General features: G+C 40.6%; 3 protein-coding genes across 3 annotated transcripts; all 3 read right to left on the reverse strand.

Moving 5' to 3' along the window:
- Window positions 1-213: 213 nt before the first annotated feature.
- Window positions 214-5489, reverse strand: LOC124012945 (homeobox protein Hox-A10-like). The gene is made up of 4 exons (XM_046327034.1): window positions 5186-5489; window positions 3302-3495; window positions 1185-2207; window positions 214-515 (listed from the first exon to the last, which is right to left on the reverse strand). Exons 3-4 carry the CDS (start codon window positions 2062-2064, stop codon window positions 241-243), a joined length of 1155 nt encoding a protein of 384 aa, XP_046182990.1. The 5' UTR covers window positions 2065-2207; window positions 3302-3495; window positions 5186-5489; the 3' UTR covers window positions 214-240.
- A 1187-nt stretch (window positions 5490-6676) lies between these two features.
- On the reverse strand, window positions 6677-9763 carry LOC124012953 (homeobox protein Hox-A11a-like). Its single transcript, XM_046327049.1, has 2 exons — window positions 8886-9763; window positions 6677-8058 (listed from the first exon to the last, which is right to left on the reverse strand). Exons 1-2 carry the CDS (start codon window positions 9526-9528, stop codon window positions 7826-7828), a joined length of 876 nt encoding a protein of 291 aa, XP_046183005.1. The 5' UTR covers window positions 9529-9763; the 3' UTR covers window positions 6677-7825.
- Window positions 9764-22072: 12309 nt separating this feature from the next.
- Window positions 22073-24207, reverse strand: LOC124012952 (homeobox protein Hox-A13a). The gene is made up of 2 exons (XM_046327048.1): window positions 23471-24207; window positions 22073-23029 (listed from the first exon to the last, which is right to left on the reverse strand). Exons 1-2 carry the CDS (start codon window positions 24138-24140, stop codon window positions 22782-22784), a joined length of 918 nt encoding a protein of 305 aa, XP_046183004.1. The 5' UTR covers window positions 24141-24207; the 3' UTR covers window positions 22073-22781.
- Window positions 24208-27991: the final 3784 nt, after the last annotated feature.

The raw sequence follows: 27991 nt of genomic DNA on the forward strand, positions 1-27991 counted from the left end.
TTAAGTCCTATAAGACCCAAAGCAAATTCCTTCCATTGTTTTACTCAACACACCTATCCCAACAAGTGACAGCAACAGAACCGAATCAACGAACAATTAAGAAAAAATAAAGCAAAAGAGAAAACCCAATAACATTCACGTTTTACCAGTAGCTTATATAGGACGATGCAAAGACAAGGTTTTTAACTACATCTTGTTTTAACTAAACAATACAAAGCTTGTTGAAAACATTCAAAGTTATCACGAGAAACCAAAATTTGACGTGAGCTCACGAATCCTGTTTTCCCGTGTCATTTTCTTCAGTTTCATTCTGCGATTCTGGAACCATATTTTGACCTGCCTGTCCGTCAGGTGCACGCTCCTACTGATCTCTAGGCGACGCTCGCGAGTCAGGTACATGTTGTAGAGGAACTCCTTCTCGAGCTCCAGTGTTTGGTGCTTGGTGTATGGGCAACGTTTCTTCCGTCCGCTTTTTGCTGTTAGCCAGTTGGCCGTGCATTCGCTTTCTGTGTCTCCTAAAGAAAATGGTATACATGTTTTCAGGCTATCAACTATGTATGTAAGATATAAGATAGGTTGTGTGTGTGTGTGTTGTGCAAGTCAATGGTTTGATATAGGTATTTTCATAAGGACGGTTCCACGGCCTTGTGTACTTTGCTTGGACTTGAAACATTTGCTAATAATAACAAAAGAAAATCAGAAATGTATAACATTTTCTATCATTCTAGATCTACTATAATAAGAACAAATATCACCGCCCCAAAATAAAAACGGTTTTAGTAGCCTATTTGTTTATGGGTAGATTGGGTGCCAGTCAATTCATTTTTTGTCCAAAGAAACAAACTCCTAAAATGTAAAATAAACCTGCAGTAGTCTAAGCCTAAGCAAGTAATTGCATGTATTTTTAATAATACAAGTTTCTTTTTTTAACACAGTATTTTTACTGGTTTACTTCTATTCCTTTTTTAAAACTTTAACACCCGCTTGACTTTTAGGCAGCGAAATTCTCTGAACTAAATAAAAACACCCGAATGACCTTAGAATGCAAAAGACGAAATCAGTCTCTCGGCAGGTGTTACCATATAACATTTTTACGCATCCCCATACCTGCTTTACTATACAGCCCGCAATAAAACCAACCGTGGCAGAGTGAGTGACCACACCTTTTAATGACCTCAGCTCACCTTTAGGTGTTTTCGCTGGCTTCTCCTTCTCGAGCTCCTCTTCAGCTTCCTCGGGAGATGAAGGTTCCGCGTCGGAGGACGCTCGTGCCTCCTCGTCCCCCAGTGGGGCGTGCGTCTGCTGGGGCTGGGACGCGGTACCGGAAGACAGAGCCTCCTCGGTGTCTCTTCTCTTGTAAGCCGCCGTGGCTGAACAGGCTAAGACTGAGGACGGTGGGGGGGTCGGGGTTTGGAAGCGAGTATGTGCAGGGGGGTGTAGGCCAAAGTGGGAATGAGAGGGGTTCGATTGGGCGCCGTGGTAAACTTTATGAGAGTGTGCGTGCATCTGAGACAAGCGGAAGTAGCCAGGCACTGGTACAGAACCCCCACCGCCGCCGTCGGTGACTGTGCACGAGCCTGGGCCTGTCGTGGTTAGCCTGGAGTATGTCAGGTCTTCGGCGGTCGAGGCTTTGGGGCACTTCTGCGGCTCGTAGAGACAGTACGCGCTCTCCTCCTTAATGCTCGGCGGGAACGAGCAGGGCGCGACCTGGGGACCCACAGTTTGTTGCTGGTCCATTCGGCACGACCTCTGCGCGTCCATCCACATCTCCATGCCTGACACATACGCGCCTGACGCGGCAGACATCATGTTTTGGGGACCTGCGTCGCTCCGCTTGCCTATACCTGGGAAGTATCCACAGTTCTGTAGCCCGTAAGACACCTCTGATGCGGCGTTATGGGGCAGACACACGCTGCTGCCCGGGTAGTAGTGTCCCCCTCCACCCTCGGTCCGGCCGCTGATCAGAGAATCCACAAAAAACGCGTTTCCTGCGGGGCTGTCCGAGCATGCCATTATTGTGGTGTATTTTGGCGAGGGGAGAAGATAGCCCTTTCTGGTTGACATTTCTTGTGCAAAACATGCTGGATATGATTAGAGGTACCCCCCTCTCCACCGTGCAGACTCTGGAGCCAATAGCAACGCTCGGATACGCAGAGCCCCTCCCCTTCCAGAGCCACGTAGCAACCCGGACCATATCCATCATGGGTCTGAGGCAGATAAAGGAGACAGCACAGCAATCAGTGGGTATCTCTCACCTCGCTTTAATGCACCACCATAACGCGGGAGGGGCGAGGCCCTATGTGCAGAATGCAAACATTCGAAAATAAAAAAAGAGGTATATGCACGTCCATGCATGAGCATAGGGGGCTTGTGCAGCATACCTATCGACTATCAATTTGGTTTGCAGCATTAAGAGAAGTTTGTCTGAACCCCTATCCGTTTGAACTGTGCATAACATAAAAGTATTATAAGTATTCGTTTTGTTATAAGCCCTATATGGCTCCCTATTGCTCCCTATGCCTCTAATAGTTAATACATTCCATATGCATATATCTCACAGAAGAAGACAACATGGAAACCATTTTAGTTTCAAATAAGGCACAGACGCAACAACAGGCCCAATAAAGGCCTATACCTTTTCATGCGCAAACATTTTCAACAATCGTGTAAGGCAACATTAAGGTTCCCAGGTTCAAACAGGTATTGTAAACAGGGCGTAAACACGAAAAGAAAACGACACTTTCTTTGACAGTGCTTTAATAAAAGAGATCACTGTCTGGGTCTAATTCATTGACAAGTCAATTGGTTTTAGAGAAATAAAAGAGTGATGAAGGCAGCAGGCCTAATTACCAGGAACATAATAAGCTTCACGCACGGCAACTGCATCGGTGTTCAAAGGAGTTGTTGCTTTACATCTATTTCATATATATATAAGATATAAATATGGTGATATCAAAAGAGACTGTGTATATCTGACTCAAATAGCAGCACTAGATTATTTTGGGGTGTAAATAATTGTACATTTAGCATCGAAGCATGATAACATAAAGCCTGCTGATGTACATTGTGTGTGATTACCATGTGTAAAAGCGTGTTATAGCCTAAAGGCATTGTAAAATAAAAACTATTGCAGATGTTAATTACTAGGATTTTATCGAAATATAAAAAGGTGTGCCATGTCCTATCTGTACATGCATTATTCACACAACTCACCACACGTGCATAACATCACTGTGGGTTATAGGTATACATTTAAGGACACATTTATGTTTTGGGGGTTTCAATGACCATGTTTACGTACTTGCTCAGGTTATTCCCTTTTCCTTTTAGGGGTATTATAGGGACACAATTGGTATCCCTCCATTTTGTTGCGTCCATGGTGTGCTGCGCCTTCTCTCCATCCCCAGGTTGAAGTTAATATCGGACAGCTTTGACCATTACCAGGACCAGGTGGCTTGTGGCCTCCCGGCTCGGTTTTCACCCTGTGGTGTCCATCTGAAGGCGAAATGGAAATATAATTCTACATGAACATGTTAAAACAGCATGCCCATTAGATGCCCATTTCTACATCATTATATAGGTTCATAGTTGTAGGTCTAGTGTGATATAGGCTACTCGAGGGTTAGAAATTATTTCAAATTCCACTGTCAGGAAGAATTACATCTAATATAATATGTCTCACAATTAAACATAGATGTGAAACTGGTATTAGTTTATTCAGTTCTAAAGTATAAGGAAGGAAAATGTTTATATGATGCATAACTGGGGTTGACTATATACCGGGGACGAATGCCGTGCGCCAACCATTTATTTGCCTGTTCTATAAAATTAACAATGAGTAAACATTGCATAACATTATGTGTGAACTTTACTACCAGACACATCAGCAAAATCACCATCAGCAAAAAAATATCCTATGATCTTATGAAGTATCAGCCATTGGAAATTCAACACTCAATGTTGACATTAATTAATGTTGTGCACATGCAGCTCGGAAACGTCAGCACACACCCCACGCTCCTGTATTGACTTGTAGCCTATCAGTTATATCTCCGTGTTACAGTTATTAGCCTAATTGTGGCTACTAAATCTTCATTTCACAGCTGTCCAGCTATCATTTCCACCAAAACAGTTTACTCTGGCCAATGTCTTTGATCAACCTCATATAATGTTGGCCGGGGAGACCGTTTCGAACGGATCATGTTCGTCGCGTGTGCTGTTATGAACAATAATGCTGATTTTTATTACATCCGGCGGAAGTATTTATTTTTCACGAGAAACAAAGGAGTAGGAGACGGGAGTCCACGCGCATGCAACAGCCATGGAGAACCCCCCTCGCCTCTTGGACTGATACCGAATCTCTCCCCCTCTATTTAGCTTTCTATAACAGGAAGGAAAGGGACACACGTTCCTGGCGTTTCACAATCAAATACTTTCCCAATCACATAATTTATACTTTGGCACCGCCCAGAGTGTAATGCATTCTGGAAGGACACCAAAGACAGATTGAGTCCAAAAAGCTAGGCTTTGAGTGAGAGTAGTGACTTCATATGTGATTTTTGTGATTTAAGAGGGCGTACATTAGTTCCAGGTCATCAGAAAAATCATGAATTATATATATATATATATATATATATATATATATATATATATATATATATATATATATATATATATATATATATATATATATATATATATATATATATATATATATATATATATATATATTAACACCCCCTGACTGAGGATTTAGTTATGAAAAACTTCAGATAAGACATGAATTACATCTGTCTCTGATTGAGAAAGAATACGTTCAGCCTGTAAATAGCCTCGATATCTTAAAGTAGGCCTGTGTGCTGGATATTTTGGGCCTTGCTCCTAGCCTACATATAAAATATACAAGTCCAACAAAATTAGCAGAGCACACAGCATCGCACAGATGTGTTGCATTATTAGGTTACTACATTTCATATCTTAGCTTGGCCCTCAACAATTCTACTGCCAATCACTCTAATACTGACCACCATATTGACATGTGCAACCTAATGATCAAAACAGCTCAATTAAATAAATATTTAAATACAGCAGGACATAATAAAACTGTTCAAAGAATCGACTTACAGGACAAGCCAGTTATCTCACAGAATATGAAGCTATGCAAGGGCTTTGTTCGAGAATTTACCTGCATTTCAAGTTTCCCTCGAGAATCTTGAAGGTTTATTACGCTGGGTTCTTCTTGCAGATGAAAAGATCCACGGCAATGACTTTGATCTCAACAGCGCCGCCCGGTGGCAGGAGGAAGCGTCTGCGAATGAGCACCAGGCCATGGCCACTACTCTGATCCAAGAAGGACAACCTGCAATGGGGGAAATGCACTCTCAAATGAAGTCGAAGCAGCCGGTGAGCAGAGGCTTTTCTTATCCGTCCTCTCCCCAATCGTCGCTCTCGTCTCCTTGGTAAGAGAGTGAATAACCTTGGGTCTCAGACGGTTTATTGCACTGCACTCCAATTGTACAAATGCTCCAGACTCTCAGACAGGTTTTATGGTCGCGTTGCTGCGGCAACGGGGAGGATGTCTAGTAATTAGGGACGGAATTCCAGCGCGCCATAAAGGATGAGCCTGGCAAGGCTAGGCCGGACTATGGCGGAGAGAGGCAACCATAAACTTCAGCCTCTCTCTCCCTGCGTTAATGGCCCATTTGACTGTCATATATGAACGCCATTGCGCTGCGGCTGGCGCTCATAAACAGAGTCATAATAACAGCAAATATGGCGGTTCTCACTTAGGAGGATGTTGTGGAAGAAGGGGTGGTTTTAATCTTATCTGTGAGAGACAAGTCACAAGCAGGTGAATGAAAATTAGATGCATATGGAGACTGTATTAGGCTTGTTTACCACAGCGTTGTGGGTAACTGAGACAAAAATATTCAAAGTTCAAAGCCAATGAATGAACTCCATTGAGCGATAACCCACTGGGCACATACATCAGTTCGTCCAGTTTTGATTTAAATTTGGTTGAGTTGTCAACAAACGTGAATTCAACGTAAAGTCAACCAACAATTTCCCAGTCATTGGATTTACTTTAAAAGTTGGGTGGAAAAAAAATCCCATAAATGTATGACTTTTTGCAAATCCAATCCGTTTTCCACGTTGATTCAAAGTAATCACATTGATTTTATTGGTTGAAATTACGTGGAAACAACGTTGATTCAACCAGTTTTTTGACTATAGTGGGAAGCATGCATGTCACCCTATAAAATTGCAATGAGCAAAAGCCATTAGAAAATACAACCTCACAAATAAGAAATATAAGTATAACTAATTAGTAGCCTAACATGTATGTGCATATCAACGTTTACGATAAATAGCTCAGTAGCTTGAAGAAATAATGGTATTTATCAATACATCTCTCACATAAATATAGTTCACACGAATAAGGTTTCAAATTCGAGTAAATAAACATACTTACCAAATGTTGGATGTTTAATCTATCAATTATTAATTAACAAAACAGGTTGACCAATTCAAAATGAGATTTTATTGTCTTATTTTTGTGCGTAAAATGTTTTGAGTTGTGCGTAGAAGGCCTATGCGAAGGTAAAGTGTTCGGAAAGAACAGCTTTCAAAACAGTTTCGAGTCTGAGTACAATAACCAGTCACATTTGTACATTCCTTCAATAATATTTTCATTTTTAATTTGGAAATATAGGATAATACAGAATGTGTCGGACATAACAAGCAGATGATACAATATTATGTCCCTGACAGTATATTCAAAACGCATTTAACATTCATGTTAATTCAATGAAAAACATGAATACCTGTGAATAATGGAAAAAAATATTTCGTCCTATTTGAACAAAACCTGGATGCATATTTTCTCAATCTGGGTATCAAAAGACTGCGGCCTTGTCCGTTACCTGTACTGTCTACACGCATGTCGCAACAATTCGACTATAGGCTGCTACAGCAATGAGGTTAAACAAGCCTATATCTGATTCTGTCTGTATGGGGTTAACATTCTTCTCATTGTGGGGTTTTCGTGCATTAACATCAAATTCAAAGCCAAATTGGGTGTGGTAATCAAGTACACAAAATATAAACAACCAGATTACATGTATTGTTTTGAAAATATTACAATGGTAGAGGGTTTGGGGTCAACAAAATGTTACACCGAATCCCTATAATTTTACTGATAGAGTTTTGCAGTTGGTATTCTTTAGGAAATTAGTGGCTACAAAATAAATAACCTTACAAAAAAAGACACTTTACAATCTCACCCTACCAAGTCTCATTATTTGGTCACACCAAAGTCCTAGCCTCCATTATTAAATGCACAACATCACATATTCACTGTCACAGGAAACCTATAGTCCTACCACGCCACCACTTGTACGATCTTAAAAACCGAAAACTTAATTTACAAGAGGATGCATTTTTTAAATCACCCCGGTCAGTCATTGGTAGACTGATAAGGCTCTCCGCCTTTTGAGAAGAAAATGAAGGCGACTCTGTGTCACAATAATATTAGGATACACAAGAAAGAGAACATAGTATTGGTGAGGACAACATCCGCAGATTTTTTTCTTTTAAGTCTGATGGCCAAAATCCCGTCAGTGTGTCAGTTAAATCATGCTCATTCTCAAACGGTTTGAAATCAGGAGAGATTATGTTGCCTGTCCACGAACTTGAAATGAACAGTTGAGCATCGTGTTGCAGCTACAGCCATTGCTGTTGTTGTGTTGTCGTTGCTGACACATATGTCAGGGGAAAGAGACCACAGCGAGTCAATAAGTCTGTAAACGCATATGACAAGTCACTCCTAAAGCAGCGGGTTCGTGGTGTAATACTGTAATCTGTCTCTGTTTAATTTCTTTTCCTTCATTCTTCGGTTCTGAAACCAGATTTTCACTTGGCGGTCGGTGAGGTTCAGCATACGAGAGAGCTGCAGTCTCTTCTCTTTGTTGATATACACACTGAAAAAGAACTCCCTCTCCAGTTCTCGGATCTGATATTTTGTATAAGGACATCTTTTTTTACGAGTCCTCTGTCCATCTAGAAGAGAAGAACATGTCGGTCATATAAAAAAAATCTAAATATCTCAAATCATCCATGACTATGTTATAGGATTTATAGGCAAGGTTATATAGGCTTTAAGGTAGACTATAATTACGCATTGGCCAAATCAATCCAAATCAAATGTTGCCATTACCTTTCATTTCTACAGCTTAATTATGCAGTGATTTAAATGACATTATGAAACCATGAAATAGCATATGCAATGTTCTGGATAGGAATGTACACTAATACATGATAATTGACAGTTTGCAGCATGCATGTATAGACAAAATGAAATAAATGTTTTAATAATATAAACAGTAATAACACATCAATAGATGATATTTGATCAGCGTCATGATTTCTCACGTTAGGAAATAACTTCATGCTAGTGTAAAACAGTCTGACTGATTGCTTTAGGACACGAGCTCCAATGTGCTAACCCCTAAACCAGAGGCACCACCCTCATTACACGGGAGTGCTATTTTAACGCCAAGAAACCCGTGAAATTAGGCTACATTTATGATTCAAAATATGAATGTTCGACCAGGAGTGTTAGGGCTACCTTACAATTCACAGTCATAACTTCGTGCTTGTTTTATACTTTAGGGAATGTTTAGAAAAATCACTAGCCCTGATGTCTTTCACAGCCAATTTCAATTCAAAGCACGTGATCCTGTAGTTTATAACAACGTTTTGTTGGGGGAAATCTACAGGCCCTATATAAACCTTATACGCTTATAAAACAGCATATAAAACATTTAACTGCAGCGCGCTAGATTGCAAACTTTCTCTCATAACCAGGGTGCTGACTTAATACGTACTGCTGCTGCTCGATTTCTCCTCATTGTTGCCGGAAGAGGACTCTGGGCTGCTGGTATCTTCGCGCGGCTCCTTCCCCTCCGTTTCCCGGCACGATGGCGCGTGTTCTGCGGCGGAGCTTGTCTGCTTGGTGGCCGTTTTGTCCCCTGAGTAGTCGTTAGACGACGGAGTTTCTAAGGCGTTGGCGTACGCTGTGTCGAAAAACTGGTCGAAGGCTTGGGGCAGCACCCCATTTCTGCCAACGTTCCCGTAGAAATTGGACACTGCACAGCCCGCGCCGGAGTGGTGGTGATACGCAGCAGCGGCGGTAGGGTTGTTCTTGGCAAACATTTCCCCCATGGTGGGCTGCGAGGACATACAGTCCCGATGTACCATGTCCTCCGTGGTGGGGTAGCACTGGGGCAGGTTCCCCCGGTGTGACCATTTACCGGACGCGTCAATGGCGGCATAGTCCCTGAACGTCACCTCTCTCACCGGCTGGACCTGAGGCAGGTTAGAGGAGTACGAGTATGTCATGGGCCGAGTAGACGGGGTCTGGGACAAAAACGAGGGTAGACCGGAGAAGTCTGCCCCCGCCGAGACGTAGTAGGTGCAACTGGGCAAATACATGTTCGAACCGACGGGGACCCGCTCGTCAAAATCCATCACTCCTTCACTCTACTACTCTATGTGGGTCATGCCTCTAGAGCCGCCCTTTACATGGCTCTGGAGCGCCCTGGCTCTTGCCTCTTTGAAGCAGGTCCGCGAGGCAGAAATTTTTAGACGTAGGCTGACGTGGAGAGCAATCTCCATCCATTCCAGGGAGGCGTGGGTCACGTGACCAGCGGCAGAAATTGACAGCTTTCGCGTGTATGAGAGCGTGTGTGTGTGCGCAATGAGAGAGGGTGTGTGAGTCAGTGTGAACGCGCGTGTGCGAGCACGAGGAGTTATTCAGTGACTGAGTGTGAGTGTGGGACAGACTGCAAGTTGTCCTGAAGCTTGACATTGGTGGTTTATCGCTATGTCGGTCTAAAATTAATTCCCTTATATGCTGCAAGTCAGAAAAAAATAATAATTGCATTGGTTGTTAAAATGTAGAGAAGTGACATATTGCTATCGAAGGATTAACCTGATTCAATATCAATTTCAAAGATGCTATGTGCATTTCGACATTTAATCTGGGGGTGCTCGTTGAATCCATGCGTCTTGTAAGCTTTATGGTATTCCTGAGGGTTTGATGTCGTCGTTGGTAAAAACCTTGCATTTGAGGCGTGCCAACACGTGTAATATCTGTATCCTCTGGACTTGACCAAAGGACGAGCATTTCAATCAATAGGTCTGGAGGTCATTTATAATATAAGAGCCCTCACAAAAGCCCGAAATGTACTGATGGACCACAGACATCCTCTTTACCAGGAGTTTGAGCTACTCCCCTCAGGGAGATGACACAGGGCACCAGGGCAAAACAATCCTTTGTCCCAGCGACAGTAAGGCTCCTGAATGTTTAAAACGACCAGTGGGACCTGCGGGCTGGCCATTGTAGTTGACATAGTATTTTGTTGTGTATACCCACTGAGCAAAACTGGTTGAATCAAAGTTTTTCCCACATCATTTCAACCCCCAAAAATATATGTGATGACATGGAAAAGTAATTGGATTTGGCAAAAGTCATCAAGGTAAGGGCATTTCGATTTTTTTTCCAACCAACTTTTAACCTAAATCCAATGACATGGTGAATTGTTTTTGATCATTACGCGTTGAATTCACGTTGACAACTCAACCAAATGTAAATCGCGCGTTGATCTGACATCTGTGCCCAGTGAGTATTGTAGTGTACAGATAATCACTGATCGCTCATGAATTGCACTTTTTCTAATACTGCTGAATATGATTGTTTTTACTAGGCAAGTCAGTTAAGAACACATTCTTATTTACAATGACGGCCTACCGGGGAACAGTGGGTTCAGGGGTTCAGGGGTAGAACAATATACTTTTACCTTGTCAGCTCCGGAATTTGATCCAGCAACCTTTCGGTTATTGGCCCAACGCTCTAACCACTAGGCTAACTGCGCACCAGTTGCAAAAAGAACAACTCAAATATTATGTTCACGGCAACATTTGTCAATCAGGGTCATGTTGAAGTAACCCTTGATGTTTGGCTATGTCTCCAGTCAGGTGTCGACGACGCGGCCACCAAACAGACATTTTAGGCCATGCAGCACGTATACAACACCAACAGACATAGCTCATATCGACGCTTGGCTTTTAGAATAATCCAAATCCGTAGATCATCTCACTTTTGCCACCTAAAAAAAGACGGACGTTTTGTAAACGGTATTTAAAAAGTTGCCAATATTGCACAATATTATTTACGATAGCAATAACCAGGGAGCCACTGGATCAGTAGGCTTACTTCATATTGGAACACAGGAAGTATTTAAATAAATAGAGAGAAATGTGCGATTGTGGGTGTCTGTCTGGATATTTGGAGAAACACAGAGCTAGACCAACAAAAGGCCTAATTGGAAATGGACGTTTGTTGAATCATACATATTATAGTTCATTACTAGTTAGGTTACACAATTAGGCTTCTACTACACAATTTGATTGTTTTCAGCTTGAACTCCACAACTTGTGAATGATAGGCCTATACGGATATTGCTCTCACCACCTATAAGTACGCCTAAGAATATTAATACGCACAGATCGCACAATGCGTAAATTCCCGTTTCACGCACAGATATTTCTATGCATTGAGTAAATAAATATGCCCTTATGATCTACAAGACATTGTGAAATACAATACAATTTTGTTTTTGCCGAATGAGCCCCCTTCAGCGGTCCAGAAAATAGTCCAGACAATATTCGAATTCTTGGTGAGAACGTCAACACACTGCAACTGTCACTATTGTGGAATACATTGATTTTGAATCAACTTTTTGTTTTGAATGATTTCTCCAGATATTATCCACGTTTAAACCCAATTTCCCGAGAATCCGTAGGCCTATGGGCAATATTTATTTTCGAAACCATTATTCGTTCTGAAGACCATGTTGGGTAAACACTTATTTCATCATTAACACGTGATGTATAGACAATCTAACCAAAGGTGGAACACTAGTCAAAAAAGGTTAATGCTTAAACATTAAAAAAAGGCCACCGCTCTATCTCATAATTACACAAAATACAATAAACTGCATGTTCCTCACGAGTGTTGTAGGCCTACCCATTTCGCAACCATTAAATCGAATGAAAACACATAGGCATATGAATCATTAACAACCCAATAAAGTATATTATACAATTAAGTTGTTGCCTTGAAATAAAAAACAATATCTATCTCGATGTATCCTTTTGGAGTGTGTTGTTTGATGATACCTTTTCCTTACAATGCTAAGAGTATAGCATTATTCTCTCAGGATAGCTACGATATCAGTCTCCTTGCGTGTTATGCGTTCATTTCCAAAGCACAACAACAGTGTAAAGGACCACAGCGGTGTGCTGTGTGCCTTGTGAGACTGTGGAATCTGACTCCAATGTTCTGTGAACGAGCAACCAGAGGACGGATTAGGACCGCGGGGACTCTCTCCTTGTCCCGCAGCGCTTTACCCAAATCTACTCTGCCTTTCCCTCCACACACACGGAGCTTCAGGACGCGCCAACATGACACATGTAGGCCTAATGTAATACGACTTCGAAAGCATAACATGTGCAAAGAAACGGTACGTATGAGCTAAACCCCTCTTCCAAAAAACAGAGAAGCATTAGAATATCCCTGGTTATCCGTTCATGCATCGTCACGTTAAATCATTGTGGGGACACAAACAAACACAATGCCTTCGCGACCACACGCTCCGCCTCTTCGTCAAACCAGACACATTCTACGACTTGTGCTAAGCCGTAATTGAGCACAGGGTGCCCAGGAAAACCAGTGGCTGCTCTGCACAGACCTGAGTTTTTATAGTGCCTTAGCTCCTATTTTTCCTTCTCCGCCAGACACCATCAAACCGACCAGGCGTGATAGGAAGTTGCCACCTACACCGACTCAGGAGCCAAAGCCGCGCAGCGACATATAAAAAAACAGACATTCTAAACCTAAACAGGTAAGATTTTAATTTACTCTTATTAAATAGTTAGCTAAAGTTAGAAACAAGCAATAGATAGACATTTAAGTTTCAACATTTCATGTAAACAGTTTTTATGTTCGAGGAAGACGCTTCATAACACACTTGATTCATGTCGACCCTAAGACATCCCTCTTTAGTTATTGTGGCTTTTCTTCTGTGGCCAAAAAACGAGACGGCATTTCTGCGTAAAAGCCCCCCACGCCATAGCTTTGTCTGTGCGGTCGACTTCAAGTTCGGGGGAGGGAGAGGGTCACCGCCCACGGGGTAGGCCCTTAAAGTAAGGACTGCAGACGCCATTTAAGGGCACGGTATGCCCCGGATGAAGTTTCCCTGATTACAAATGCATTTTCAGCTCCTGTCAGCAACTCTGTGAGTTAAGGAAAGAAGAAGGTGGCTTTTAGGTGGCTTTAGGTTACCAGACCGATCGACGTCTGCATGTGTGAAGTGAGGTCTAAAAATGAACTTAACTTGCGTGGACTGCGTCCAAGACTAGCAGATGTTTTGGTGTAGTTTTCAGTAGAACCCTAGACACCAGTAAGTGTACACTGAGATTAGTTGCAAACTATTACTTCAGAGAATTGTAATGATCAAGAGCACATTGATTATAGTCTTCTCCATTTGCTACATTAAACAATGCACTTTACGCACAGTAAAATATTCACTTCACCAGATCTGTTCTCAACAAAGGGATATGAATAGGGATTTATATAGTCCCACTGATGGTAATGAAGGTGAAAGGACTGCCAGAGTAAGCATTATTAAAGAGAAAGACCAAACACTAACTTTAGACATATCTAAGTCAATATTAGGTACTTTTGCAGTATTGGTTGTCGTTTCCTTTGACAAATATGGCACACATGGCATAAATCGTTTTACATGATGAAACAATTCAATCTTTACTGTCCGGGGATATGTCTTTAAAATGTCCCTACATTTTACACTGTTTCTGTCTCTGTTGTTCAATTATATTGAAACGTACTACTAAAGCCCAGGGGTTGTTGATAACCTACACAACAATAGCAAGTTAGAGGTTGACAATCATTCACTTTTGTTGTTGGTCAAAGTGCGATTTTACCATTCAGAAAGTGGTGTGTACCATTTATTTGTGGTGTGTTCCATTTATTTGTGGTGTGTCATTTATTTGTGGTGTATACCATTTATGTGTGGTGTGTACCATTTATTCGTGGTGTGTTCCATTTATTTGTGGTGTGTACCATTTATTTGTGGTGTGTTCCATTTATTTGTGGTGTGTACCATTTATTTGTGGTGTGTTCCATTTATTTGTGGTGTGTACCATTTATTTGTGGTGTGTACCATTTATTTGTGGTGTGTTCCATTTATTCGTGGTGTGTACCATTTATTTGTGGTGTGTTCCATTTATTTGTGGTGTGTCATTTATTTGTGGTGTATACCATTTATGTGTGGTGTGTACCATTTATTCGTGGTGTGTTCCATTTATTTGTGGTGTGTACCATTTATTTGTGGTGTGTTCCATTTATTTGTGGTGTGTACCATTTATTTGTGGTGTATACCATTTATTTGTGGTGTGTACCATTTATTTGTGGTGTGTACCATTTATTTGTGGTGTGTACCATTTATTTGTGGTGTATACCATTTATTTGTGGTGTGTACCATTTATTTGTGGTGTGTACCATTTATTTGTGGTGTATACCATTTATTTGTGGTGTGTACCATTTATTTGTGGTGTGTACCATTTATTTGTGGTGTGTACCATTTATTCGTGGTGTGTACCATTTATTTGTGGTGTGTACCATTTATTTGTGGTGTGTACCATTTATTTGTGGTGTGTACCATTTATTTGTGGTGTGTACCATTTATTTGTGGTGTGTACCATTTATTTGTGGTGTGTACCATGTTTCGTGGTGTGTACCATGTTTCGTGGCGTGTACCATGTTTCGTGGTGTGTACCATGTTTTGTGTACCGTTTATTTGTTCAGCTTAGAGTCGATGAATGGGAAACAAAATGTCGCGTGCTACTCAAATTGACCTTGCATTAAGTCTACTGTTTTCAAATAAAAAACTTTGGTGATGTCCTATACATCTTCAGCAATTGCAGTTGAATGATTGTTAAACATCGAATACGCTACTCCAATGGGGCTATGTGCATAATGTATCTCATCAACCCATTCTCACGTTACAATAACATTCATTCTAAACCCAACCCAGAATATCTCTGTGTAGAGTCAGTATAAATGTGTGAGCATATTATGTGTGTGTGGAGTGTCGGTGTGCGTGAGTGAGTAGAGTCCCGTGAGTGTGCATAGAAAAAGTGCAGAAATAAAATCATAATATACGCTGCTGCTACTCTGTTTATGGTATATCCTGATGCCTAGTCACCTTACCCCTATACATATATATCTCTGTCACTCCAGTATCCCTGTCACCTTACCCCTATACATATATATCTCTGTCACTCCAGTATCCCTGTCACCTTACCCCTATACATATATATCTCTGTCACTCCAGTATCCCTGCACATTCTAAATATGGTATTGGAATTGACCCTGTAGAAAGCTCCTTAATTTATCGTGTTCTTCTTATTTCTTATTTGTATTGATCGTGTGTTTTTGTTCTACGTTATGTTATTTTATTGCTATATTGATATTGATAAAAGGTTTAGAGTTTGCAAGAAAGGCATTTCACTGTACTTGTGCACGTGACATTAAAACTTGAAACGTAACAGTTAATGAACAGTATTCGACCTTTTTGTATTTTGTACATAGGCGCTACTCAATTACGCACAGCCTCAACACAAAACACAACGCCTTTACCATTAACGTGACTGCTCTGGATTTCCATACAAACACGTGCTTCCTTTGATTCGTAAAAAGTAGAACTAAAATGTAGTTTACGATAATCTCATGCCCAAATTATAAAAAATATATAGGTGTTTTTTTAAACTTATATCCATCCCATATTGGCTGTTGAGTTGTAGGCCGTTATCAAGTCTATGACTATAAGCGAAGAGGGCGTCAAGGAGGGCGATTACTACTAAACAGATATATTCATATGAAACTTGATCAAAAGGCCCTGGCATGTACGTCAATACGAATTAACAAACACGAAGATACCAGGAGGCGTGAACTTTATTTAAATCAGTAAAGAACTGTTGATTTATCCACAGGTCACAGAAATGTTGGGAGAGGGCGATGGCGACGACAGAGGGACAGAGGAGGGACCACACAAGGACAAACCCCGACTAGTGAGAACACGATTCAACTTCATGGTCAATGGGAGGACGTGGCTTTAGCCGTACTATCTCTTGGATCAATTCATGGGAAACGACTGATATCAGTCTCTCATTTAACTCGCAAGGACAGAGTACCACAAAACGAGTAAAATGACATCAGCGATGGAGAGTGGACAACCGCAAGAACCGAACTAACCTTGTGTTGGAATATGGGTTATAATCATGTGGATTTAGCTCAGAATTGGCGAGCAAATAACTTCACAAGGCAAAAGCTACATTTAAAAAATTGTCGCAATGTACCTTTGGCTTAGCCTATGTACATAATGTTGCAATGGCTATAGCTTAATAAATTGTGAAACAAAACTGCGTATTTTTCTCTCTATTTTATAGCCTTCTATATGATTCACAGCAGTTTTGGGCATGTAGTCTAAAATAGGGTAAAGTAGACCCACCAATAGCAGCAACCTATGTATATCCAAATATTTTTTTCTCTGACGGCGACAGAAGCAACAAAAACAGGCCTGCTTTTTGTCGACGCATCTCGTGCGTTTGAACTTGATTTTCTCATATGGACGTCACGTGTGATTATTCTATTACATTATTTACTAGTGAAATTTAAAAAATGTGATAGTAAAAAGAATTGCCCATATAGAGATGTGACAACAATGTATACACGTGCACTGTTCCTTGGGTCAATTCGACATTTAGCTCAATCAAAAGCTAAATTATGCCTCCACTGTAGCCTTTTTTAATTTAATGTTTAGTAGCCTAGTTGAACACATTGAGCTGTATTTTAGCTGTATTTTAGCTAGGCTACATTATCCGTTAGTATTCTAGTTTAAACAAATATCACGCCGAACATAGGCATGCAAACAAGCCTAAATCATACACACGCTAATTTTCTCCGATTCTAAATTCACCCAATATCTGAGTAACACAATTTTAAAAAATGGCGTGTGTATGATTTAGGCCTATGTTCTGCGTGATATTATTTTAGGCTAGAACAGTAACAGAGAATATAGCCTAGCTAACATACAACTCAGTGTGTTCAACTAGACTACTAAATATGAAACTAACGTATAGTAGGCTATACCATAAAATAATATAATGTTTTAGAGTTCGGAGTAAAAAAAAATACGGGAATAAATTATATATGGATTGGTATGAAACGAAAACGAACCACATGTGTCTATAATGATACGTATGCTCAGATTATTCTTTAGTTTATATGAGCTGTGTTGCCGTTCAAAATAACAAAGAATTCCATCGAGAACAAAGCAAAATGCCCAAGAAAACGGATGTATAGGCTACCTGTATTCCGTCAATACGAAGTGGAGAACAATTGCATCATGTAATTAAGACACAAATGACTAACAAAGTGTGTAAGTAAGACCTCATTTAAAGAATAGACTACACAGCCAGACTCATTTTCGCGCACACAAGGTTAATTTTGGAGAGGACTACAAAATCATGTATTGGTGTCCATAGACCTTCCTCGTGGAAATTGAGAATTAACCTACGGATTTATATCGTCAGAGGATAAAATACCACCGCTTACACAAATTAGTAAATGAATAGGCCAGGGCATGAGTGCAGCCTACAAAGGCGTGTTGAACGTAGTCTCGGGCAAGATCCTCTGCTAAACTGTTGTTAAAACACCGGTATCCCACGGTGTTTACCAGCCTAAAGTTGACTGCTTTTAAAACGAAGTATCCCACGTTGTCTACCGGGTTAAGGCACAACTGTATGCGCTATTCTGGCAAGCAGGCTCGGCATATGGAAAACGCTATTGGTATCTCTCGGCTATAGCCAGTTGAAGATTACAGCCCTCGCCATAGTCTCCATTACCCAGGTAGACAGTGAAGGTCAAAGTAAAGAGCACACCATTAGCCCCGGCCTTTACTCATCTCCCCGCCTGACAAACTGGAGAGCGAGGCTCAGTGTGAGAGTATAGGCTGCTCCTCCACCAGACAACTATTCGGTTAATACAATAGGCCTACATATAGGCTATTCATGTGGATTTATATTTCATTATTCATGTTTGAAAGCTTACAAAAATGTATGTTTGTGTTTTTGTTTCGTGTGATTCGACATCAACAGCTGTTAAAACGAATAAAAAAGTCGTACTCCATGGAAGAAGGCAACCATTTTTAGTGCAGGTATGAAATGGAAAATGTATAGTGAAATGACATGAGCCTGTAAACACATCAGGTTGATTTGATAACGCAGCAAAAAAGATTTACAGACGAACATGTACTTCTTACTTCACGTTGCCCATTTGCCGCTCAGCGTGAATCAAGCAAGACACTGAGTAATGTGAAGCTCTCTCAACCTATTTCATTCATTTTACGCAACAGGGAATTCCAAATTGAATTGCTCCATGGAGTATTTGCAGAAGCTGTCATTCCTAGTTTTGCCTTGGGGTGGCAGCAAAACTCCAACAATGCAGTGAGCACTGGGAGTGTGTCAAATATGGAATCCAGTCCAGCTCTGCTCTGCTCTGACCGCCTGCCACAGTTTGAATATTTCTCTCCCTGGGTTGTGTGCACGTTCACGTGTGTTTGCGTCTGAACCGTGTCAAGCGCACGCAGACTGTGCTCTCAGCTGAAGCGTTCTTGATCCTGACTTCAATTTGTCAGAAAGAGGAATAGTGTCATGTTTAATAAATAATAATTAACAAACTAAGACGTTACATGTCTTTATATATTTAGCATATTTTTACATTATAATTTATTTAAGTTTTGCTCATCATTGTTTTAAACAGTTATTATTACATAGCTTGTTACCAATTTAAAAAATGTTTTAATAAACTAAAAATCCTAATTGATTTTCAACCATAAACCATATTTTATTAATGTATTACTATTAGCCTAATATAGAATTAAATACAAGTATAAACTATTTATTTTGAGCACTTGCGGCCTTAAGCTTATAGCCTTGGGTTAGATATGTTTATAAGTTATACCATTTTGATGTGATGACTCATTAGTATTGCCTTGACTAGGCCTATAGACTATGAAAATAACATTTACAACGATGTTAAATCGTTGTCATCATAGAAACAACGTTTCGAAACAGCAAAAATATAAGGACGAGACGGTTCTAATCCAAATGTATGTGTGATTCCGAATGAGAGGTGGCTAGGCAAATACCATGCACCACAAGTGTGAGTCCACTGATTCAGAATAGCAAAAGACAAGGCTACAGGTAGCTTACAAGAATAAGGTGTAGAGTAGGCTACGCTGTCTTTATTTCCCTATGCACTATACCCTACTACGCCCTATGACACGCCCTACATTTTCTTTAAGCATATACATTTTCTGTTAAAGCCTACTCTTCCGCAGCAATGAAATCAATATCTTTACAAAATATGGATAGCACAACCTCTTACAGGGCGAAAATATCGAATATGTTGGTATGTTTTCCTGTATAGGCTTCATGGTTGACTTTGCTGTTTCATGCGTTAAACGCATTGTATGTGCAAGCCTGCACTCAGCATATTTATTCATAAAACAAACATAACTTACCTCAATGAAATTGAAATATGTAGCCACACTTGGCGAAGGCCTACAGTGTGATTCGTGGGTGAAATTTTAGTACAGCTTGTAAAAACATTTTTCATTCACTTTTTTTCTAGGTGTTTATATTTTTTGGCTAAATTCAGTGACCGCAGGATTCATTTTTTTCTATTTGATCATGAAATGCTTGTAGTAAATGTGCATAGCCTGCATTCACGACGATAACAACAAGGAGCTATTGGCATCTGTGAGTGTAAACCCCTTCCCTTCTATAATCACCATGTGTTTGTTTGCTTTGCTAGTTTCATGTCTGCGTTGTTTTTTATATTTGCAGAAAGGTCTCCCACTGGGCACAGACGTCATTTCGACGTCTAGTTATGATTTACATTTGGAATAAGTTATCAACTAACGTGAATTCAACGTGAAATCACCAAAACATTTCACTATGTCACTGGATTCAGGTTAAAAGTTGGGTGACAACAATACGAAATCCCCTTATGTTGATGACTTTTTTCAAATTCTATCATTTTTCCATGTTGATTCAACATCATCACATTTACTTTTTTTTGTTGAAATGACGTGGAAACAACGTTGATTTAACCAGTTTTTGCCCAGTGAGCTGTGCAATAGTATAAATGTATGATGCAGGCCTAAACCTAGTGCACAGAGACTAAACGGATATGATGTCACTAATACATATAATATAACCATAAGTGGTAGGCAACACGCTAGAAATGATGATCTTCGTCAATCACCAGATTGATGTCAAAATAGTCAAAATAGTATTTAAGAAATTGATATTTTTGAAATTATAAATTTAAACCCTTTATTAGTCACAATCGTATAGGCTAATAGTTGTACTGCTACGGCTGGTGGGTGGAATACTGCAGCATCAGCGAATCAAAATGCAGAGGCCCATTTTTTCTCTCGATGTCACATTCAAGGGCTATAGGCCTACATTACATACTACAGACGTGCATGTAATCAGCCAACACTGCAACAGTTAGCCTAAGAATCAAAATCTATATGTTAGTTTGTTTTCCATGAAAATTAAAAAGTGAGAGCATTCATGGCCTTGCGCATCAAGTTACCTCACTGACACGGTAGTCCTGTTGTTATCAGTAGACATGATAGCGAGACGGCCACCAGTTATAACTAAATATGATCAGTCATATATTTGGGGATTAAGAAATGCCAAAATGGTAAACATTTGCATGCATGCTTTGTCCTTGGGATGACGAAATGATTGAAGAACTGATTGAAAATACATTTCAAAACCAAAGCTAATTGCAAGACCTCAAGGAAATCGAAAACAACAAAAAAACTCCGCATGGTTATTATCTGCAGCACATTGGCCTACTCATTTTCAAAAACACAAATTTGATACCTTATGTGACGCTGAAGCGTTTATATGGAAGCAATTTTTAAAAAGTTGAAATCTGTGACCGACTCGGTGATGGTAATTTTAACTGTGGCTGAGGCAACGTGCATCCGACTGAAGATTCTCCTCATCTTAGTACGACTTGATGATAAGAATGCTTATGGAAGTGTATTAAATAACAAGACCATGTAAGTGAATATAAAGAATCGAAAATAACTGAACGTACACACAACTGATGTCTACAGGAAACACTATTGGCCAAACAAAGAGTTGTTGGAGCAAGTAGGCGTATCGTTTCAAATAGGTTAATGTTTGTGTAAATATTGTTCCTAAATATTTCAACAATGTTATCGTGTAAATGTAGCCTATAGGCCTATTATTGTTGTTGTTGTTATTATTATTATCAGATTGTGGTAGTAAATCTACTTGAAGTAGCGTAGGTAGACTAGGCCTATTCTGATGCAAGTGTGTCTCCACTAACAGTCACCTGTAATGCTTGAGACAATCTCATCACTAGATGGCGATATAGGCCTTATAATAATCCACATACACACAACAACACTTCCATCATTTGCTCGAGTGAGACATTTTCGATGCACATTTCGCACTCAACAGGTAGATTCAGACACTTCGTAATACCATCGCACCCAGGCGACACCTGGAATTAACGTCGAAATGGATAGAGCCCAGAGTAGTTCTACACAGTCTGGCCAAACACTGATCTTCCGCATTCAAGCATAAAATCATACGCCGGTCAGACATGTTCCTCACAACACGGTAAACAGGCCTGATAATTGAGCCTCTCACACTGCTTCTGAATCTAAGAATATCTTAAACCAATTCATGACAAATCCTCTCACATTTGAATAGCTATGACAAAATATCACGATTGACATTCAAAACGTCACCAAAAACGAAACCATCTCTGTAATATACTGGACGGATGTTCAAATCAGAGGTCGTGGATATCATATATGATTCAACAATGTCCGGATTTTATTGGACAGATTTTTGTGTCAATAGTTTTACACCGACATATTTAACAGACACAGATAGCCTTGACTTATTATAGTTTTGTCTGTATAGTTTACCTTTATATACAACCACATGAATACACACACAATATAAAAGACATATGGTTCACATGGGCACACATTTCCCAGAAAATGATGTATGCATTACAAGCGGGATTGCACCTTGGATTGGTTATGAGTGAGAGCAGGAGAACCGTTTGAAGAAGCTAAATTTTAAATTAAGATGCACGTGTTTAGTGGAGTGTTGAAGGGGAAATGGAACGGATTAATATTTAACCGTGGAAGCTGTAATCCTAAAGGCCGTCACTTCCTGGGGATTTCCAAATGTTTTTTTTTCTCCACACGGTGAAGTTAGAGTGTCTGTTTTCCTGAGGTTACTGCATGCCAGTTGCAAAAATTATACGGCCCTAATTTTCTCCTTGCTTTGGTCTCCATTCACCGAGAACAATACACAATGGAGGAAAATGGAAGGTCCAGAGTTTTTCTACATGTTCGTTCCATAAAGGTCTCGGCAACGCATTTGGCAGAGTATATTTGTGAACCATGTTCGGTGGGAAATAAGGGTTAAATTGTTCCAATCAAAAGGCGTGAATAGCATATTGTGTGTGTGTGTTCAATTCCCATCCCATTGTTGTATGTCAGTCAAAACTAGCTGATACTCTTCACTTTGACGACCACCTTCTTCTCCTTTACGCGTCTGTTCTGAAACCAGATAGTGACCTGTCGCTCGGACAGGTTCGTCTGGGCCGATATTCTCCTGCGTTTGTCCTTTGTTATGAATTTATTGGCCGCGTACTCGCGCTCAAGTTCCTTCAGTTGCACCTTGGTGTATGGCACGCGCTTCTTTCTTCCACGTCGGAAGGAGCTCAGGTCCCCTCCCACAGGAGACACCGCGTCTGGTGGAGCAAAACGGAAAGCGAAATGGATATAGTAAGCCGTTCACAAACCATACACAAAAAAAGGTTACGTCTAAAACATAAAGGGGTTCTTCGGCTGTCCCTATAGGAGAAGCCTTCGAATAACCGTTTTTGGTTCCCGATAGAACCCCTTTGGGTTCCATATAGAACCCTTTCCACAGAAGGTTATACATGGAACCCAAAGGGGTACATACAGGAACCAAAAAGTGTTGTCCTATGGGGACAGCCGAATGACCCTTTTGGAACCCTTTTTTCTAAGACTGTATTCTCATAAATGAATTTACAAACACGCGTTATATTTTTTTTTACAGAAAAGGCATCGTCTCTAACATTTTGTTGTGGATTAAGCAAAAACAAACACAATGAAAAGTTGTTCTGGTTTATTGCGTAAAACCTGAGGGATCTCTACCTATGCTGTACCTGGTATGGAGGATTTCCACATGTGTCCGAGCTGAGGCTGCTCCTTGGTGCAGTAGACCTGCCCGTTCCAGCCGTTAGTTAGAGCCCACGGCTGGTAGCTCTCCATGGGCAGCAGGGGCTCGTGTCTGTGTTCTGCTGGCCCGCTCATAGTTGGTACAACTGGCACGTCCAGGTAACTGGGTACGGGCTGGTATGGGACCGACGCATAGCTCGGATAGAAGGCGAACTCCTTGGCCCTAGAGGTGAAGTCATCGCCCGAAGCGGATGTGTCCATGTACTTCTCCCCGTACGCAGAGGGGGGCTGCGTTCCGCACGACTTTATGCTACTGTGGTGCGACATTCTGCACGGATAGTAGCCGCTACCGAAGTATCCATAGGGCAGGGACGCGCTGGAGGAGCTTTGCACAGCCGAGCAAGGGCTGCACTGCTTGGATGGCTCGCCCATTCCCGAGGTTGGGACGTCGCTTGACGAGTATGCCGTGCTCGGAGCGAGGGACGCGGGGTGCGCCATCAGGTTCCTGCATTGGTTTGCCGCAAAGTTGCCTCCAGCAAAACCACCACCGCCAGCATCCATGTTCTTGCTCACTTCATCGGAACCGCCGCCGTTGTCGTAGAGGAACATCACCGACGGGTCGACCCAGCGAGGACGGAAGAGCAGTGACGTTGTCATAGCACGACATCCAGCATTGAGGCTTCTGGCTCTTTTTTTAAAAAAGCATAGAGGCTGAAAAAAGGAGATACTGATTCGGAGAGAGTAGGCGACGCTGACGCGCCCGGGTGCACCAAGGTCGCGCCTCTATTGGCCAAGAAGGGGCCACGTGATAGGCTATGCAAAGAGGACGATAAATATCTCCCAGTGCGGATAATTAAATGTAGAAAAAATGCAGCTTTGGAAAATGACGGTACCTATCAAGGGATTTGGCTTGTCTTTTTGCCGCTCAAAACGAGAGGGTTTCGTGTGTAAATATAAAAATAAATATCTATATCTATATTTATATATCTATACTTATATATATATATATATTTGATACATATATCACTCCTATATACGGTTACACTTCAAACCTAAATTGGTTTGAAAAGGGTTTTTATTTTATCATTGGAAAGCAAAATAAAAAGGACCTAGTAGTCCAGACGGTTTCAAAAGACTGCGGTGACTCACCAACTTAAATACATCCATACACGTTGCTTTTAAAGGCAGTCCGCGTAAACATGTCTATGACACAATGTCATTGCTGATTATTTTGTACATGGTGGGCCTATATTAATTCCACAAAGTATAATCCATTCAAAGCCACACACCCCAATACAGCTCACATAATTAGTACATAGCGTAAGGAATGGTCGCCAAGGACACGTTTCCCAATATCCCATAAACGACAATGGAGATGGACTACTAGCTAATGTTAACAGTGTTTGAACAGACCGTACCACTGTGGGGAACACGGATGACTCATCCAAGAGACACGTATCGGATAGGGAGTGGAATAAAGAAGGGAAATAAACAGGCTTTAGAACAACACGTCCATCTCATTTTTCAACTAAAGATAATTAAGCTAAAATCCATGGGAGATGCTCTCAATCAAAATGCCCCGTTTTCATATCACTCAAATTAGAGCGACAGGTTCGAGCATTCAAGAAATGAGTGAGAATTCGGATAGAGAGTGTGCCCAAAAAATACCAGATCCCTCGCTTCCGTCATGTTTACAATATGCAAAGACAGAAAACAGTTCTCAATGTTGGCAAGTCGGTTGTTTTTCACATAGCCTACGGGGTAGACGCGGTTAGAGGCCAAGGTCAAGTTGAAAGTTGCTGTCTAGCCGATGAGTCTGTTGGGTTATTCAGTCTTTGAAGGACCCGGCTGAGTTCTTGAAAAGGGCGGAAGAGGGGTGAGAATTCCTGGCCTAATGAAAGCTTTGGAGGGCATTAAGTTTTACTATCATTTTGTTTTCTCGAACGTTTTATTCTCGTTGTGTCTAAGGAAACATGTTATGCATCATGTGTTTTGCACACGTTGGAAAAGTAGGCTAATCGGAAAGTTTCATTTGCAAACCAGTCTCGTGTTTTGGAGACTTTTGGTGAAGACGGGTGAAAATGATATGAAGTAGTATAGGCATGTCGTTGTGTTTTGTCTGCTTTGTCGTGTTTATGTCTCTCCTTAAGGCTCTCCTTCCAAATATATTGTTTCAGGAGAAAAAAGCAAGACTATTATAGGCAAAACCAGCCTGGACTTACCTATAACCTATTTTCTCTGGTACAGTATAATGCCATGAAAAAAAATACAATAATAGGTCTAAATGAAATAATGCAAGCCGTCAAATGGCAACGTTTGTTTCAGGATATAAATGGAAGCCAACAAAAGTGCTCAAAGATTCATTCATATAGAATTCAAGCATTTTTCATAGACATTCTTGCCTATTTTCGCGCCATAATACTATTATTGTGGTGCGATCACATAATTCAGGATGCATTTTTCCATAGGCATTCTCATCTATTGTTACGTCATAATAATGTTAATAAAAACGTCAAAAAGCACTGTGCCTCAGCCACAGTATAAATACCACCATTACGAATTCGATATTATAGCTAGGTCGCGTGCAGGGTCCAAATGATCCATTACACAGTAATAACAAACGTAGGCATTATTAGCACGTCAAACCAGTTATTTCTTTGTAGGCCTATTATTTGAATATTCTTGATGGATGAGGGACTTAATAAACTGTCGTAGTCATCTTGGACCGCAGGAAGAGTAGAAGAGTAGATCCCCTAATTGGGGATCCTAATAAATACTACTACAGACAGTCAGATATGAGACAGAACATAAAGCCTCAAACAATGTCTATCTGAATCCGAAAAACGTTGAAAAACATAACCTTATTGATTAACATTAGTGTTCCACATGATTTCCAATACAAATGTACTCAATGTTGTTTAACCTGTCGGCTATACAGGCACAATCGCGTGTAGGGTCCAAACCAGTTAATTCTTTGTAGTTATTTGTATATTCTGGATAAGATTTTAAAAAACAAGGCAGTTAATCCACTGTTCGCCGGTAGGCCTTCGGTTTTCGCCGGAGGCCTTCGGCCCCTTGTTCAGGGGCAGAACGACAGATTTCTACCTTGTCTGCTCTGGGACTCGATCCAGCAACCTTTCGCTCTAACAACTTGGCTACCTGCCACCGGTGACTGCACTAGTTTATTAAAGATTTTTAAAAAGATAACATTATGACAGAGATTGCGCATGCACTCAGATGTTAACATGCCGTAACGGGACATTAAAACACATCAATACACATGTTCGGCTGTTAGGATAGCCTAGATTCTTCATGATGTATATCCTTAAGAAGTAGACGACTGATATCTTCCTAGAAAAACTTGATTAAACTAACCCAGTCCTGATTCGTCGGACATGGAGTGTTGACGTTGTACCTCTTTTCTTGTGAACGGGCAATCTATTCTTGCAATATTGAAATAAGTGTGTGTGTTTTTTTTAACCAACAATTATATGTGTGGTTTATATGTGTCTTATATGTCCAATCTATAGCCTATGTTTGATCAATTTCATGTTCCGGGAAGGAGAATCTGTGATACACAAATTGATATGTCAGCTTTTCAGATAGGCCTATTAGACATAATCCACATCCGGTGCTTAACTTTATATTTATCTTTATAGCCTAATTAGTCATGAACAAATTTGAGAAAGCTACTCAATATATATCGAGAAATGACACGATTTAGCGTTATCAAATATCTAGCTATTTATTTTTCTTTTCTATGTAGCTAACCATGATGTGTAGGCCTAACTAAAGGCCTAACTAACCTATAACAATGAAGCTATGACACAGATAGAACGGTTTTGTGAATCAGGTTTAAATCATCAGGCTACATTTGGACTTTCTCTTTTTGCTCACATTAACATGTGTTGATCCAACAAAGATGTTCCAAAATCAAACGTTTGAAATGGTAATAAATTACATTAAATATTTACATGAACTTGTAAAATAAATGGCAATGTAAGCAAGGTTCTGTCTTAAACTCGGGTTTTCTGGCGCGGGGCCTGCAATCAAAAAATCGGGAGCTGTCACGGAGACCATGGCGCGCGCAGATGCAGTCTGTTTTGGTGGTCTGACCCGAACAGACATCCCTATCGAGGAACTGACCACCGCCATGCGCCACAACAATGCCCAGACATTCTACTGGCTACGAAGACCCGTCTGTAAAGTCATTACCAAGAGCATAGACATTCTTAGTTTCGACTGGCATTGTCATTTCGCAGCAAATAACAATGTTTTCATCCTATGTGACGTAACAATAGGTTTACAAAATAATTGTAAAACCATTAAAGGAAAATCTAAACCATTTGGAAAGCTATGAATTATCATCATATTACCGTTTTCCAATAACAATTTGTGAAATGCAGAATTACGTTCCCAACCCGTCTATTCTTTCCAATCCATAAAGCGAGAAAAATGTGCCTTATCCAGTTGTTGTGGTGTGATGTGAAACTAAATTGTAGTATAGA

The sequence above is a fragment of the Oncorhynchus gorbuscha genome, linkage group LG24, assembly GCF_021184085.1.
Source record: "Oncorhynchus gorbuscha isolate QuinsamMale2020 ecotype Even-year linkage group LG24, OgorEven_v1.0, whole genome shotgun sequence".
In the NCBI taxonomy this organism is placed as follows: domain Eukaryota; kingdom Metazoa; phylum Chordata; class Actinopteri; order Salmoniformes; family Salmonidae; genus Oncorhynchus; species Oncorhynchus gorbuscha.

Bases quoted from the DNA above. Each gene is read 5' to 3' on its own strand.
- LOC124012945 (XM_046327034.1), bottom strand. From the start codon at position 2,064: ATGTCAACCAGAAAGGGCTATCTTCTCCCCTCGCCAAAATACACCACA. The intron at 516-1,184 runs GTGAGCTGAGGT...CATTTTCTTTAG, and splicing joins GCCAGCGAAAACACCTAAAG to GAGACACAGAAAGCGAATGC.
- LOC124012953 (XM_046327049.1), bottom strand. From the start codon at position 9,528: ATGGATTTTGACGAGCGGGTCCCCGTCGGTTCGAACATGTATTTGCCC. The intron at 8,059-8,885 runs GTACGTATTAAG...CTTCTCTTCTAG, and splicing joins GGAGAAATCGAGCAGCAGCA to ATGGACAGAGGACTCGTAAA.
- LOC124012952 (XM_046327048.1), bottom strand. From the start codon at position 24,140: ATGACAACGTCACTGCTCTTCCGTCCTCGCTGGGTCGACCCGTCGGTG. The intron at 23,030-23,470 runs GTACAGCATAGG...TTGCTCCACCAG, and splicing joins GTGGAAATCCTCCATACCAG to ACGCGGTGTCTCCTGTGGGA.